This window comes from Thunnus albacares, chromosome 23, assembly GCF_914725855.1.
Source record: "Thunnus albacares chromosome 23, fThuAlb1.1, whole genome shotgun sequence".
Lineage (NCBI taxonomy): Eukaryota > Metazoa > Chordata > Actinopteri > Scombriformes > Scombridae > Thunnus > Thunnus albacares.
This window is the reverse complement of record NC_058128.1, coordinates 6,046,509-6,062,232: the sequence shown is the minus strand read 5'-3', so window position 1 is coordinate 6,062,232 and position 15,724 is coordinate 6,046,509. Positions and strand designations below refer to the sequence as shown.

The 15,724-nt window shown below is 36.7% G+C and overlaps 1 protein-coding gene across 1 annotated transcript; it reads right to left on the bottom strand.

Annotated features, from left to right (window-relative positions):
* Positions 1 to 465: 465 nt before the first annotated feature.
* gnsa (glucosamine (N-acetyl)-6-sulfatase a) lies at positions 466 to 15,646 on the bottom strand. Its single transcript, XM_044342799.1, has 14 exons — positions 15,336 to 15,646; positions 12,629 to 12,688; positions 12,251 to 12,454; positions 10,132 to 10,197; positions 8,134 to 8,232; positions 7,013 to 7,180; positions 6,811 to 6,893; positions 6,303 to 6,421; positions 5,971 to 6,074; positions 4,429 to 4,530; positions 3,499 to 3,609; positions 3,200 to 3,310; positions 2,301 to 2,461; positions 466 to 1,416 (listed from the first exon to the last, which is right to left on the bottom strand). Exons 1-14 carry the CDS (start codon positions 15,489 to 15,491, stop codon positions 1,341 to 1,343), a joined length of 1,620 nt encoding a protein of 539 aa, XP_044198734.1. The 5' UTR covers positions 15,492 to 15,646; the 3' UTR covers positions 466 to 1,340.
* Between the last annotated feature and the right edge of the window lie 78 nt (positions 15,647 to 15,724).

Here is a 15,724-nt window from a genome sequence, read left to right as displayed (position 1 = left end):
CTGTCTGTTGGACTGTCTGTCTATCAGCTGTCTGTAGTTCTTCTTCTTCTTGTGTTTCCTATCAGAAGATTTTTCTTTGCTGCAGTTGGTTGGTCCTCATTGTTCTGTAAAGTTTGACATTTTTTTAAGTTACCACTTTAATGTTGTTGACATTATCACAGACAAATGGAAGTTATATTAACCAGTTGTCCGTTAAGGCTAAAACAGTCATTACGAATTAGATTTATATAGTAGTAGTTAGTGTAAATTTATAAACTTTGGATTTTTTTAAAAATAAAAATTTAACTAGAGCTGCAACGATTAATCTAATGGTATCTATATCTATCTATCTATTAGTAAACAGAAAATTAATAACCAACTATTTTGATAATTAATTAATAGTTTTGAGTCATTTTTACAAATGAAAACGCCAAAATTCTCTGATTCCAGCTTCTTAAATGTGAATATTTTCTGGGGTTTTTTGTCCTCTGTGAGAGTAAACTGGATATTTTTGGGTTAGTTTGCATCTGAGGCTTTGAGAAAACAGTAATTAAGATTTTTTCTCCAGTTTCAGACATTTTATAGACCAAATAATTCATCAACTAATTGAGACAATAATCAACAGATTCATCGATAATGAAATTAATCGTTAGTTGCAGCCTTAAACTGAACGCAACACTTTCATTTGGGAACAAGTGACGTTCTTGTCATCATGTTTGTTATTTTATACGCTAAAAGTTTAATAGCAGAAATATTCAATTGTTTATCGATAAATGAGCCCTACTGTTTAAGTTAATGTGTTTACTTCCGGTATTGAAAATTTCCAATTTCCGACAGATGTTTGAGGACGATCCGAATGCACCAAAGACGAATCAGGCACTGTGTATTCAGAGAAGTAAATGTTTGGATCGTTGATATGATATTCTCCACAGAGAAACAGGCATTAATTTATATGCATTGGGGGCCAATCTTTTGTCACATTTTTCCAGGATTTTAAGCGGATATCACGACTGACCGAGCAGACATTCAATGCACAATTAAAATTAATGACTTACTAGTGTAAATCCGTCCTTAACGATAATTTGGCATCCCTGCACAGCCACTGACAAAAATCACTAAACAGCAGCCAAGACTGGAAGGTTTAAAAGGTGGGTGCTGCACCCAGAGAGGCCTCCCGTCTCCATGGCAACCCACCTATTTTCCCCAAAAAATACGATGCCTACGATCCCTTCTCCATCCATCTATAACAGAGACTGGCTCAGGAGGCCCGAAAACAAGGCAACAACAGCAGGAAAGGCTGAATACAAAATACAATACAGCCCTTCTTTCCTCCGTCCTCTCCTCGTCATCTTCTGTTCTTCTTATTTCATCGTTTGTCTGAGTCTGCTGAGCCGCCAGCTGTGGCTGGTAAACATCTGTCGAGGGTCAAATTTATACCTGAGAAAAACAGGACAGATCGTTAATGTTTGCGCTGGAGAGACTGAAGTCAACAAAGCAGGTTTAACATGAATTTGTGCCTCAGAATACAGTAAAAATCTTTACTAATGATTTATTTTACAGGTCTGTAATGTTATTTTTATGTAATTATTTTCTAACGTCACCTAGAGAGTCTTTTAGTCTGTGCACAGCAAGCAAGTAAGTGAGTGCCTCAGAATACAGTAAAAATTTTACGGGTCCGTAATTTGTGAGTAATTTCCAGTATGTAATTTGGTAATAGTAACTAGATAATAGAGACTGTTTTCTATTGGTGCAATTAATCAATGTAATTATTTTCTAACGTCACCTAGAAAGACTTTTAGTCTTTGCACAGCAAGTAAAAAAAAGTGGAATTTGTGTACAGTCGCGTAAAATTCAATATAAATGGAGGATTAAGTTTCCACTTATAAATTAATAATTAATAAACATGTACTTGGATTGAAATTGATCTTTTCTTTCAAAGACATTTCTATTTTCTTTATATTAGTGCCAAATTTTAACAGGAAACATCTCTGAAATAATTTGGTAATAATTTGGAATTTACAAAATTTCAGCTGGCAATTGTTGGCAAAGTGTTTATTCTGAATAAAATATTTTAAAATAAAACATAATAATAATGTGAGTACAAATTGGATTTTAAACAATACATCTTGCCATGCTGGAACTCTGTAATTAAACCTATTTTAATGTGTTTTTAATCACTTTTGTAAGAGAAAAACAACTAATTTCAGATCTGTGGGGAAATTAAATTTGGCTGCTTAATCTGGTATTTTTCAGTTAAAATCTGTCAGAACGATAATCCGTAAACAGTGACTCAGATATTAAAAAGCAGCACCGTAACAGACCTCGGGTCGTACACGCCGGGTGTCCGACACGACTGTCCGGCACAGGACTGTAGCATCATCAGCCGATGGTTCATCTTCTCCAGGACTTCCTGGTCGATGGTCTTTGCGATGTTTGTGAGCTGGAAGGGGTCCGCTGTCACGTTGTAGACTTCTACAAACACCTACAGGGGGAAAACATACAGTCTGCTGTCAAACTGCACTGCTTTCTGTCGATGTGTCGTCTATCAGAACCTGCTTTTAGTGGATTTAAAGCAGCTGTAATTGATTTTTTTTTTTTACAATCACAAGGTATCAAATGTGTGTAATGTGTTGTGTGAGTTTCAGCTCATTGTTTAGCTGTCTGGCTGCAATTTTACTGTTCTGGTTCACTCTCAGTGCTCTCATAGCATGGTTTTGGGCTGCAGCAGGCAGCTGTTTTCAGAGAAAAAGCTCTAAAAAGCCACTGAACACTACCTGCTCAGCACCAAAACAACAACCAGACACAGTTAGCTGTAGACTAGCTGGTGAACATAGCGGAGCATTTAGCAGGTAAATAGCCAGATATTTCCCTTAGGATTTGGTGGAGACCACCAAATCCTAAGGAGAGTTAAAAGAGAGTGAATATTGGACTTAGATTCACCAGGTGGACAAAAACACAACACTAAATGAATGATAATGTTGCTCCGTAACTGCTGGATGTAGAAATAAGCAACTGTTTGCTTGATTTCTGAGTGCAACTCAAAAGGTGACGATATGTCAGTGTTGTTGCCACTGTCTACAAGTGACCAAAAAAATCAGTTAATAGAGGTTTAAGTTACATAATTACTTAAACTTATTACCTTTTTTTTCCCTTTTTGTCATGCCAGCTGCCTTCATTTCTAATCTTTTAGTCACAATAATTTGGTGAAAAGTTTCTTTACCTCGTTATCGTCAAACTCGCAGTACTGCAGGTTGGCGGAGGGGGCGACTGTGCGCACACAGGCGTAGGTGTTGTTGTACGAGTCCTCACACACACAATCTGGGAAACACTCCTGAAGAAGAAGAAAAGCAAAGGGAAGAGACAGATAACTTTTTTTTCTCTAGAAAATGTCTGCTTTTTACTGGTTTACACACATTATCCCTGAAATCTGTGTGTGTTCAAAAAGGCCTTTTTTGTTTCACCACTGAGTATTTATTTCCTGCAGCAAAGAAAACTTTTATCTCCCGCCTCCCTTCTCACCGACACTCCGGGTCCCAGCAGAGGGCAGGCGGGGTCGGACACGTTGCTTCCTTCTCCTTCATACTCCACCAGGATGTCTGTTCTCCAGCTGCTGCTGTTCATTTTACCCTCCTGGTGACAAACACACACACACACAAGTGCTCAAAATGTGATTTGTGCATAATCATCATCATTTCGTTCATCATTTCCTCGACTTCACCGCTACAAGTTCAGCTTTGGTTACGTGAGTCAAGGTTGGATAGAGTCTTCTGAGAATACACATGTAGGGTTCATTTTTTCCCTTTTTTTTAATAAAACAGATTAAAATGTTCTTTATTTAATAAATTAAAAAATCATGGATAATCTGGAAATGTATGTGTGCTTATTTTCAATATTTAAAAAGCAGTGATACAAAAAATGTGGGTGAAAATTAGTTTGAACAATCATCTCCTTTTAAAAAAATGTGTGTTTTTCGGAGGAAATCGGTAAAACTGTGGGTAGTGTACATATAATAACATGACTTACTGACTATTTAACGCAGGCATTACATCAAACGAAGCATGATTCAGCAACTGTATGACCTATTTCCTAGTGTATCTATTCAGAAACCAATAGTGATGAATACTTAAGGAGAAATTTGTCAAGTTTCCAGACGAGTTTTAAGGTTTTATCAGTTGGAAAATGTTCAAATCATCTGTATGAAGTGTTCATTTTTATGTCTTTCTGAAGGAGATAAGTGTCAGTAACTTTTTTTTTTACAGACTACTGGACATGAATTCTGTCTCAGATAAATGTATATTAATATAAAACGTTGACAGACCACAATGAATTAAGTTGAGACGACGTCTTTCTGTCCTTGTAAAAGGCATTAAAATTATGGAAATGAACTTTCTGTTAGTCAGATACTGAAAAAGAGGAAAAAAAAAACATTAGCTTAGCAATCAGTCTCACCATAACGGGCAGGAAGGACATGCCGTCCATCTGCGTCTTGTTGACGTCGTACCCGGCGATGTCCAGGATGGTCGGGCCGAGGTCGACGTTCGCCACCAGCATCTGACAACATGATGAAACGTATTCAGTTAGATTGAGACGACCGCTCGTCCTCCCAACACAAACCCATCTACTGTCGCCCCCCTCAAGGCCAATTTCAGACAGATAAGTGAGTTTTTGTCTGCATGTCCACTGGTTTTCAACACTATCAGTATGTGAATAGATGGAGGAGAGTTTCAGTGTCAACGATTCTGAGCATTAGCGTTATAAAATATTAATAGTGCAACATGAAAAAAACTTCAATTTGGGAGATAATCATCTTCTCTGCTTTGGAGCTACAGATCCGATTATGCTTTAGGGGATGTAAGCAGGAAGTATAACGTTGCCATGGATACAGTGAGTTAGCTGTGGGCTCAAACCTGTAATGTCCCCATGAATGTTCAGATAACTATCACTGGAGGACTTTGATGGCTAAGAAAATGTAAACAACGTTCTAAGGAGCGTCTTTTTTCTGGATTTCTGAGTGGATTCATGTCTATTCGTGATGAACATCAGAGACTACGATATATTCTTTATAATACTTAATCTAAAAATATGTGGATCTTGTCTGTGTGTTCAGATTTGAGTCATTTTTAGTGTCTGATGTGTCCAATTCAGTAAATTTCTTAATGTTATTTGTTTCAGCTTCATCTAAAAAATAAAAAAAGCCAGTCGTATCCTAAAGGTCCTAAACGTTCCTGGTTTCAGTGCAGCTGTAGACTGGAGACCAGTGGTGAGTCCGTGTCTGTTGGGAAATGGGAGGTTCTGTTATGTCTTCAGAGACCGAGGCGCCGTTTTACAGATTGTGTTCACATGACGAAATACTGACTGAGTTTTCACTTGTTAAGTCTCAAATTAAAACCAATGAAGTGCACGTTTTATGTATTGTATTTTCACTTTGTTTTACTTTGTGTTTATTAATATTATCAAGTGGGTTTTATTTTCTGTCTTATGTACATGTTTGTTCATTTTAAGTCTCTTTTGATGTAATTTCTTTTGTCATAAGGTACTTTGAGCTGCATTTTTTATGTGAAAGGTGCTACACAAATAAAGTTATTACTATTATTATTATTATTATTACCATCCATAATGGAAAATTGGAAGCAATAATACCCATTGAAAATAAAGCCAGTTGTTTTGAGGTTGTGATCCAACAATACATGTAATAAACATTTATTAATACATCAGTTCATAGTATTTTATTTATTGCTGTCACACTTATAAACTGTTTGTATTAATTAACACAGTATGATCACTCTAGACTGGACTGTGGACTGATTGATTGGGTAAATTTCTGGTTGTTGTAGCTCTTCTCAGTTTAATTATATTGGTAAATTGTTTATTGAAAAGTGCATTTTTACTTAATTTTACTGACATATAACTACATACATTGTACAAATGACATCAGATGAGGACGACACTGACAGCTAAATAACCTGATAAAGGTGTGTGATGTGTTTGTACCTGGCTGGTCTGGTTGGGTTTGATGTTTGGTCCTCTGACCATGAGAGGAACTCTGATGTCAAACTCATAGAGCTGCCTCTTATCCAGAGGAAGAGAGAACTGACCTGAAAGACAGTCGGGGGAGAAGTTCAACACTACTCAAACCTCCACACAGGCTGCAAAATCAACTAAATTAATTATCGTAATAAAAGAAAATTAACATTTTAATCTGTTAATCAGCCTCAGTGATCCAGAAATCCTTTAAAAATATCAATATCACGTGTTCTTAAAGACAACCAGGAGCAAAAATACAATCTCCTTATTGACACAAACACATGTTTGCAGGTACATACCTGTGTGGTACCCGTTATCAGAGGTAAAGAAGATGTAGGTCGTGTCCAGTTCACCTCTGACCTCCAACCTCTTCACTATTTTCTCCACCAGGTCGTCCACTGACAGCAGAGTTCTCCACCTGCAGGTCACAATGAACGACAAGAAACCTGCAGTGAAACCACAGACTCATCAATCGGCTGCAGAATTAAATATATAAACACGTTTAGCTTCTGCCATAAAAAGGCATAATAAATATTAGAGTAACTACCTTGTTTGCTGGCAAAGAAGAGTATTAATTCAGCAAAAAATGCTTTAAGGTATCACAAATATAAATATGGAAACTTAAGAGAAATATGTAAATTTTTTGGCTTAAAAAAAAAGCCTTTAGTAAGATGAAAAGGAGGAAGAGTAGGAGGAGGGGAAGGAAAAATCACAAGATGGAGAGAGAGAGAATGATCTAATGTGAAGGAGTTGAGAGAGATATTCTTTGAAAGAGGAAGAGGAAGGTGAGGAGGAGGACAGACTGACCGCTTCTTGAAAGCGTCATCTAGAAACTGAACGGACGAGTTGGTCATGGGGGTTTTAGCCTGTCTGATCAACCAGTGTTTGTCCTGAAGAGAGAAAGAAAATACAGAAATATAGACGAGACATAAATCACTTCTCTGTATGTTGACATCGGATATTATATGAAAGATTATATGAAAAATCCCTGAGTGAAGAGACGTCCTACCTTTCCATGGACGTTGAAGTTGGGATCTCTGGGCGCCTTGGTGTTGTTGAACTCGTCCTGGTACTGAGGAGCTGCCGTCCAGGGGGAGTGTGGCGCCGGCGTGGAAACCATCATAAAGAACGGCTGGTAGTTGGATTTATACTGGAGGAAGTCTAGAGACATGTTGGCCTGAGAGAGAGAGAGAGAGAGAGAGAGAGAGAGAGAGAAATCATGTCTATTAGGGGAAAGTTACTAAGCTTAATAAAAAGCTGTTCTACTGGTCGATATCACTGTTTTCAAATGTGTGTTCTGACTGTCAGTGGATTTAAAAAGTTCGCAACATCAATTATAAGCATTTAACTAAGTATATAAAAGAGAAACAGCTTAATATTGTGATTTCGGATAATGATCAGCAACACTTTTGGAGGATACAACACTGAAGGCACACAGACGTCAGATACGTTGGAGAGAAAGTGGATTATTTGATGTAGAAATGTCAGAACTGTCTTGGGGGATGGTAAAGTGTTTATCGTGGGAACCAGATGAATCTGCAAAGTCATGTTGTAATTGGTCTGGCGATAAAGTCTCTATGAGTTTTATGGTTTTGTATCTCTGTAATTTCTCTGAAAAGAGTGTAATGGGAAGTGACAGATACTTAAAAAATACTATTAATAGCAAGTACAATTAACTGGGGGAAGGAGACAGCATCAGACAAAAGATCATTGGCTGGCAATCGTTGAAGAAAACCGTCTTAAAGAGGAAAAACGGACACATATCTTGAGATTACAAGAAGCACAACTAGAAGAAAAATAAGAATAATGGGCCTTATGGAGCTTCAAATAAACTCATCTACAGGAATGATGGAAAAATGTGAATGAACTTCAGCTTTTTTTGCTTATATGTGTGTGTTTGTTTTATTTTTTTATTGTCACTGTGTAATGTTGTCAATAAAGATTTAAATGGTGAAAAAACAAGTTCACAGTAAACTATAAGCCAACATCTTAAGTATCAAGCAGACTTTTCCTGACAATTATGTTGTTTTTTTCAATCAGTACCTTGTTGTCTTCATGACATGCTGTGGGAATTAATAATGTGATAAATGAGTCGTTGCCACGAGAACGTAAACATTAATAACGTCTCACCAGCACGTCTGTCAGGTAATCTTTGCTGTAGTCCGCTCCATGTTTCTGAGCCTTCCCGTTCACTGACAGAGTGTAGTTGTAGTATTTAGAGTTCTTTTCCTGGAAGAAAAACACAAGACTGCTGTGAAATATCGTTCATTCATGAGCACGACAACGGCTTTTATTTTATATGATCCCAATTAACTTGCATTCAATATCAACTGTAACTGTGCTACATGAAATACTGCGGACTACGGTGCTCTAATAAAGCATATAAACCATATAAATGGACTTTTATTTGATTTTGTTATCAGTATTAGTTAAACCTACAGGATCTATACTCATTAAAATCCGCAGTTCAAGTCAGTGAAGAGTGAAAAACATCAGAATTTGACATATAGTATTCAAACTGTCTGGTTAGTCCAAGCAACGTGCACATAAACACCTTTAAGAAGCTGAAACCAGTGATTTTTTTGCATTTTTGCATGAAAAAAATGACTTTCTGCTGATTTAACTAATGATTGGACTAATTGTTTCAACTGTAAATTAAACCAGGACTGGACCTTATTTTTAACACTTAATTTCTGCCTTAAAAAGCGGCTTTCTGAAACACATCTTAAAGTCCTGGATTAAACAGTGCTAGTGAACAAAATTAAATAGATTTGCAAAACCAGGGATCTTACAGTGATCAACATTTAAAGACTTTCCTCTTTAGCGACAATGATGCAAGTCTGGGCTCCAGCAGTGAAATGAAGCCCACTGCATTTTCTTTTGTCGCATAAAAACAGTTTCAGTTATGTTTTCAATCACTTAGACATGATGTTTTTTTCTGATTATATTCTGCTTTTCCACACAAAAACAAGTCCAGCGGTCTGCATCGCCCCTCTTATAGTCCCTTTGATTCAATTAGCTTCTGTAAGCAAATGCAGATCAAACAATGTCACGGTCTCATGATCCAACACATGATCCAAGATAAGCTTTCATATCTAAACTCTCTATGCATCGTGGCAGCTGTTAGACACGGCATCCGCTCCCTCAGAAGCAGCAAAGCCGACAAAAACAGGTGAGAAGTCTCCTGCAGAGACGGCGACACGTATGGCTCAATAAGCGAAAGTCTCATCCAACACATCGACTCTCTAGAAACCACATAAACTAGCATGAGTCGTCCTCCGTGTTGTGATAAGCCGTCAGGTCATGAGACCAGTTTTGACATCTGTGTTTGCTCAGCGAGCAACGGCGAAGATAAACCAGTTTGCCGCTGCTGCAGTCGTATCCTGGAGGTGACCTCTGTGTAACGACTCCTGTAAAACCAGCTCAACTGACTGACTGACTGGAAGTTTCCAAAAAAAAAAAATCTAATTTTCAGATGATTTATGAGTCTGGCTCCTTCTTGTGGAGAGCTTTCAGTCACATGATCACGTCAACTACACAGAGATTGAGCTCATATCGTCACCCTGAAGCACCGTCATGAGAAATTAACTTCCTACGGAGATTGTTAGAGAGCTAAAACCTCATCAACACACATCTATATACGATAAAAATACGGATAATATGCAGAAAATGGCTCATACAGGCAATTTTTGTTAAAATTCTGTGATATTTAAATAGTTTTCTATATGATTCAATAGTTTTAATACCAAAAATGATCATGTTTTTCCCCCTAAACTTGTTATTTTACCTTTTGAAAGCATCTGACACAACATTTAGACCATTACCAGAGAGGTTAATTGTCTTCCAGAGATCATCAGTGCAGATAAATTCTACATTAAAGACCTTCACAGTATGTAGGAGAAACGTCTGGTGTTTATTGTCTGCTGCCTGTAAACAACATTAACATCCAGCTTGGTGTCTTTGTCCTTTTATCTTGATCTGACATTTCAAGGTTTTCAGTGACAGAACTAGTCTGACAGCTAAAGCCTGATTGACACATTAAGCTGTTAAACCGGCCCGTAACGTCCGACCGGAGCCTCGGAGCAACTTTGTGATCGAGAGGTTAAAAATATAAAGTTTCAGTCTTACCAGTGCGACCCAGTAGTTCCAGCCTGGAGGAACGTGCTCCACTCCACCAGCCTCCGCGTGTCCGTACTGGAACACAAAAACAGTCAAATGCAAAAGTTATTTAATGAGATATATACACAGAAAGATTAAAATAAAAGTTTTATGATTCACAGGTTTGGAAATTTAGCAGCACAAGTAGGAAACAAGATACAGATAAGTAGAATAAAAACATAAAAACAACAAATAAATCAAAGTTAGAAAGTTGTGACTCCATAGCAGCGTACAAAAGAGTCTTTCCTGATATTCAAGATTAGAGCTGCAACAATAAGTCATTTTGAATCATTTTTAGGAAAAAATACTAAAATTCTTTTGTTTCAGCTTCTTAAAAGTTAATATTTTCTTGTTTCTTTAATCCTCAATGACAGCAAACTGAATAGTTTTGGACTGTTGGTCGGGACAAAAAAAGACATTTCAGGTTGTGTTTTGGGCTTTGAGAAAACAGTGATCGACATTTTTCATCATTTTCTGACATTTAGATAACGAAACCACTAATCAGTTATTCAAGAAATTATCAACAGATTAACCGACAATTAAAATAATCATTGGTTGCAGCTCTATTAAAGATCAGAGAGTTTATTTTAATATTAAATACTTTCAGACTGACTTTAGCTTTGCAGCCCTCTCTTTCACCTCTGTGAGGTTTTACTAACTTAACCACAGCGATGCTCGGAGCTAAATGCTAACGTCAGCATGCTAACATGCTCCCAATCAACATTTTACTAATTACACTGAACACAAAGTACAACTGAGGCAGCGTTGGACAAATTAACATTTTATCCTGATGATGGCGCTAGATGAAAGGTCAGGGGGATCATCCACAATTATTACAGTTCATCCTGTAGGAGGGTGTGAATGTGTCTACAGAGTTGAGATACTTGAGATATTTCAGTCTGAGAAAGTGGAAAAACAGAATTAAGAGTCTTTTTTTTGGTCATTTGGGTGAAATTAGCCTTTAAACAGACCAACAAACAGACGACACAGACGACCTGGTTCCCCATTTGACCATCTGTTAATCAAAAGAGTAACGCAACTTATCACGACAACGAATCGCATGACAACAGATCTTATGACTGTTTTCACTATTAACAAACACCTGAAATGACCGAAAGTCAGAATCTAGATCAGACTGGACTGCGGTGAACAGAACGTCTCTCTTGTCATGCTGGGTTTCTTTTTTTTTTTAAACATAATTAGTTAAACAACAATTTCTTCTCTATAACGGTTGTGGTGCAGATCAGAGCAATCACTGCTCCTTCATCATTTCCTACATTCATAGACAACATCCTAATGATGCTTCTGATAAACACTGATAACAACAACAGGAAGTCAAACTGCTTTGAGTTGCAATTATCAGATGCAAACAGAACTAAGGACCTTAATGCAGCAGTCAGCAAATAGCAGCCTGCAGGCAAAATCCCTCTAACAAAAGCTGAAGTTTCCCTTTTATAGTTGACATCAAGTCTTCTACATGACTCTTCATAAATCTACAGTAGATAATAATGTAAACATGAGGCTCATGTACAGTAAACCCCAATAAAATTGACCTCATAACATCTTATAAACTTACAAGATGCGTAACAAAAGGTAGAAAACATAATGTGGCCCATCTGACCAAAGCAGATTTGTGTCAATAACAGTATTTTGGCCAAGTGGATAAGTTATCAATTATATTTCTGGTCTTGTATTATATCACAGAAGATATGTTCTTCTTTATGAGTCTTTATGCTGATTCCTGCCTTAAGAGAATAATTTTAAACTTGCATCATCCTTCAGATAACTGTAGTTTTTCCTATTTGACGAATGAAAAGTTATTATCTTTCAAATATCTTTCAATTTAATCTCATAGAGGACTAAAGAAACCAGAAAATATTCTAATTTGAGAATTTATTAGACATTTTTGTCTTAAAAAAATGACTCAAAGTGATTAATCAGCTACCAAAGTAGTTGATAATTAATTTTCTGCTGATTAATTAAGTTGTCAGAAGCCAAATGAAGACCTTGATCCTTATTATGTTTATCCATTCTTTCGTTACTACCCTACTCTGATCATTTAAAGAATTTCCCACACGGCGTTCCTCACCTGGTTGAGGTATTTCCCAGCGAAGAAGGTCTGATAGCCGCTGGTCCGTAACAAAGCGGGGAAGGTGTGAGCCTCCTCGCTCTTCTGCCAGGCTTTGCTGCTGCAGTTTCCCTCTAAGGTGTTGTTGATGACGTGGTGGTTGTGGGGATATTTCCCCGTCAGGATGCTGGCTCGACTGGGGCAGCACAGCGGGCTGGCAACAAACTGGGAAGGGAGAAAGGAAGTCATTAAAAAGGATGAGATGCAGAAAAGTGGCTCCGTCACTTGACTACATCCATCCATGTTTTCTATTTTCAGCCACTAAATGATCCCTGATGAGATTATTGTGATAGACTGATAACAGTGAGAAGGGACGATGATGAAACCGATGATACTTACTGCGTTTGTGAATGATATCCCTGCATCACCTATGAGTTTTTTGGTCTTGTTTAGTGGATTCTGAAAGAAACAGATGTGAACATTTTATATCTTAACACTCAACAAACATCGGTTCAGTTATTTATTGGTTTTATTATTTATTTATTTCTCTGGTAGAAAGCAGTGAAATCTGGGGATTATCCAGATTAACTGAGACACTGTTTTTAAGTCTATTTTCAATCCTGCCAGCAGTGAAAATTTAATTCTATTCAGCTCCATTTTATTTGGGTGGAAATCTCAAAGACAGATATCTCAAAACCTGGATAAATAAAACTGAAATCATCAGCACGGTGAGATACCACATGAGGTAAATAAGAACTATTTTTTGGTAGCATGAACCCACCCATTAACATCTTCTATGAATAGTAGGGTCTTATGATAAAAAGGATTTGGTTATATTTCATTAAAATATGTGTCTAAATCTCTACAGATGTTTTTTGTAAATATTAAAGTTTAAAAACAAAACCAGTGACCATGTGAATTTGAGGTAAGAGGGGCTGCAACTAATGATAATTTTTTTTTATCATTTTCTTGATTAATCATTTTATGAATAAAATGTATGAAAATAGAGAAAATAATAATTTCTTATAGCTCAAAGCAACGTCTTCAAATATCTTGTTTTGTCTGATCAACAGTCCAAAATCCAAAGATATTCAGTTTACTATCATGTATGACACAGAAAAGCTTCAAATTCACATTTTGAGAAGCTGCAACCACTGAAAATTTGGCGTTTTTGCTTAAAAAAATGACTAAAACAAGGAGAGGAATGTAAAAGAGTTTGAGCAAAATATATAACTCTGTAGTTAGTGTTTCTCAGTCTATCATAAGGTCTTCTTTCCCTCACTGCTGTATGAGAAAACATTAACAGTCAGCTGCCAGTTTGCTAGCTAGAAATAATGCAGTGTCATATAACAGACCTGCAATAACTCCTGTCTTCAAGAAGGTTATATTTAAATTGTTTCATGGAGGTGTTGAGTAATATTCATGGTGATTTTTGGAGGCTATTGTTTGTGGTGTTACTGAACTGTAAAACTGAAATGTGTTTGTTATATTTTGTCCACCCTATTTATATCAATGAGGATGGTCAAACTTAACTCAGTGTAACTGAGAGTAGATTAGAGCTGATGTCTAGTATTTGTCCATGTATGAAAAGACCTGTTAAACCATTTTAGAGTGATGAGAGTTTCACCCACTACCAGCTATCTGACTGTTATTTGCATCACATATTGTTCCCTTAAATTGCCACATTTTACAATGAAATTCAGACACTTGTTTTCTAGTGAAGGAGGGAGAGAGTTTGGTGAAAACTGTGGGAGCAGGTTACAACAAATGATAAGGCTGCTGACTCTGTGAGATGCCGAAATGATGCATCCAACCAGGAATGTGAGTAGTCAGCTTAATCAGCAGCAGTGGAAGAAGTACTCAGATCTTTTACTTAAGTAAAAGTACCAATACAGCAGTGTAAAAATACTCTGTTACAAGTAAAAGTCCTGCTAGTTTGGACTACTTTATATACAGTTAGCTAGTTTAGCCCAGTGGTTCCCAACCTAGGGGTCGGGCCCCTCCAAAGTTCTGATACACAAATCTGCTTTCAGTTTTTGGACTTTTTCTCTAATCTTTGATTTTTAGTGAAGTATTTGATCATTTAAACATTTATTGAAATGAAAGCATGTGAGAAGTTTAGAGGGAAAAATCACTATTTGGTGGAGCTGTTAACAACTCATAGACATCTGAAATGTGACCCCGACTACACACTGCTTTTTGTAAGACGTCAAAAGCCGAAAAGGTTGGAAACCACTGGTTTCATCTTTAACAATGTGTTGTATTTTAAAAGCTTGTTATATTATCCATTGTGTCAAATCTTCATCTGAAAAGTAACTAAAGCTGTCAAATAAATGTAGTGGAGAAGAAAGTACAATATTTCCCTCTGAAATGTAGTGGAGTGGAAGTATAAAGTAGCATCAAATGGAAATACTCAAGTAGAGTCAAATTGTCCTTAAGTACAGTACTTTAGTAAATGTACACCAATGACTAAGCTAACTAGCTAGCTAACACAAAACACCATAAAAGAAACATTAGGAGATTCATTACTGATAACAGTTTTTAAAGTTCAATAATAGGGGTATTTTATAATGTTTTATTTTAATCCCTAATTGTAGTACTTAAATGTTTTAACCATGTAAAGCACTTTGTAACTTTGTTTTAAATAGTGCTGTATAAATAAAATTGATTATTATTATTATTATAACATAGTCTCAGGTGTTTAAAATGTTTGGAAAGAGTACTGTTTAGTTTCAACAATTTTAGTAATAACAAGCAAATTAAATGTATGTGATTAATGTAATTATAATATTGGCAAAATACCACATCTACAAGTCTAAAAATGCAGATTAAAAAACATTAATAAAATCAAACACTGAGACAATCTCTTCTTCAAACAATAAGAAGGCTGTTTAAAAGATTTGTTATGATTTGATTTATTTTTTGATTGATTTGTTTGTTATTCAGACTGGACTAAATGTCAAGTTTTAACCAATTAATCACACACATCTAGAACATGACTACAACTGTTGTGTAAACACAATGACTCATTCATGACTCTCAGATAAGCTAATAAAAAGTCAAACATTTGCAAATAAGCAGAAAAATATTTAGTAAATGCACTGACCAGACCCCCGATAGCGATGTCCAAGTCGTCGGTGAGAATCAAAACAATGTTTGGTCTCCGGTATGATTTAGCAAACACCCCGCTGCTCAGGTGGCTCCACAAAGTGACGCAGATCAATAAGCTCGACAAACAGGAGCGATTTGAAACCATCTTCATCGTTTAATCATGAACAACTGAAAGCTGTCCGTCTCTTCTCTCAGCGCTGTGTCTTATAACAGCGTGAAATGTTGTTAGTGGGTGTCTTCTAACTGAAGAGAAAAACAAGGCAGACTCGGCCCTGTTTCTGTTTAACACAACACTTCCTGTTTCCTGGTCACGTGCTGCTCAGCTACGGAAGCTCGAATCAGCTGATGAGCAACATGAGTAATGTGAAGAAATAACTGTTATTC

Excerpts from the sequence above, each read along its gene's own strand:
- gnsa (XM_044342799.1), bottom strand. The coding sequence starts at position 15,491 with ATGAAGATGGTTTCAAATCGCTCCTGTTTGTCGAGCTTATTGATCTGC. Across the intron at positions 12,455-12,628 it reads GGATATCATTCACAAACGCA|TTTGTTGCCAGCCCGCTGTG; the intron begins GTAAGTATCATC and ends CTCCCTTCCCAG. Across the intron at positions 3,311-3,498 it reads TGCTGGGACCCGGAGTGTCG|GAGTGTTTCCCAGATTGTGT; the intron begins GTGAGAAGGGAG and ends CTTCTTCTTCAG.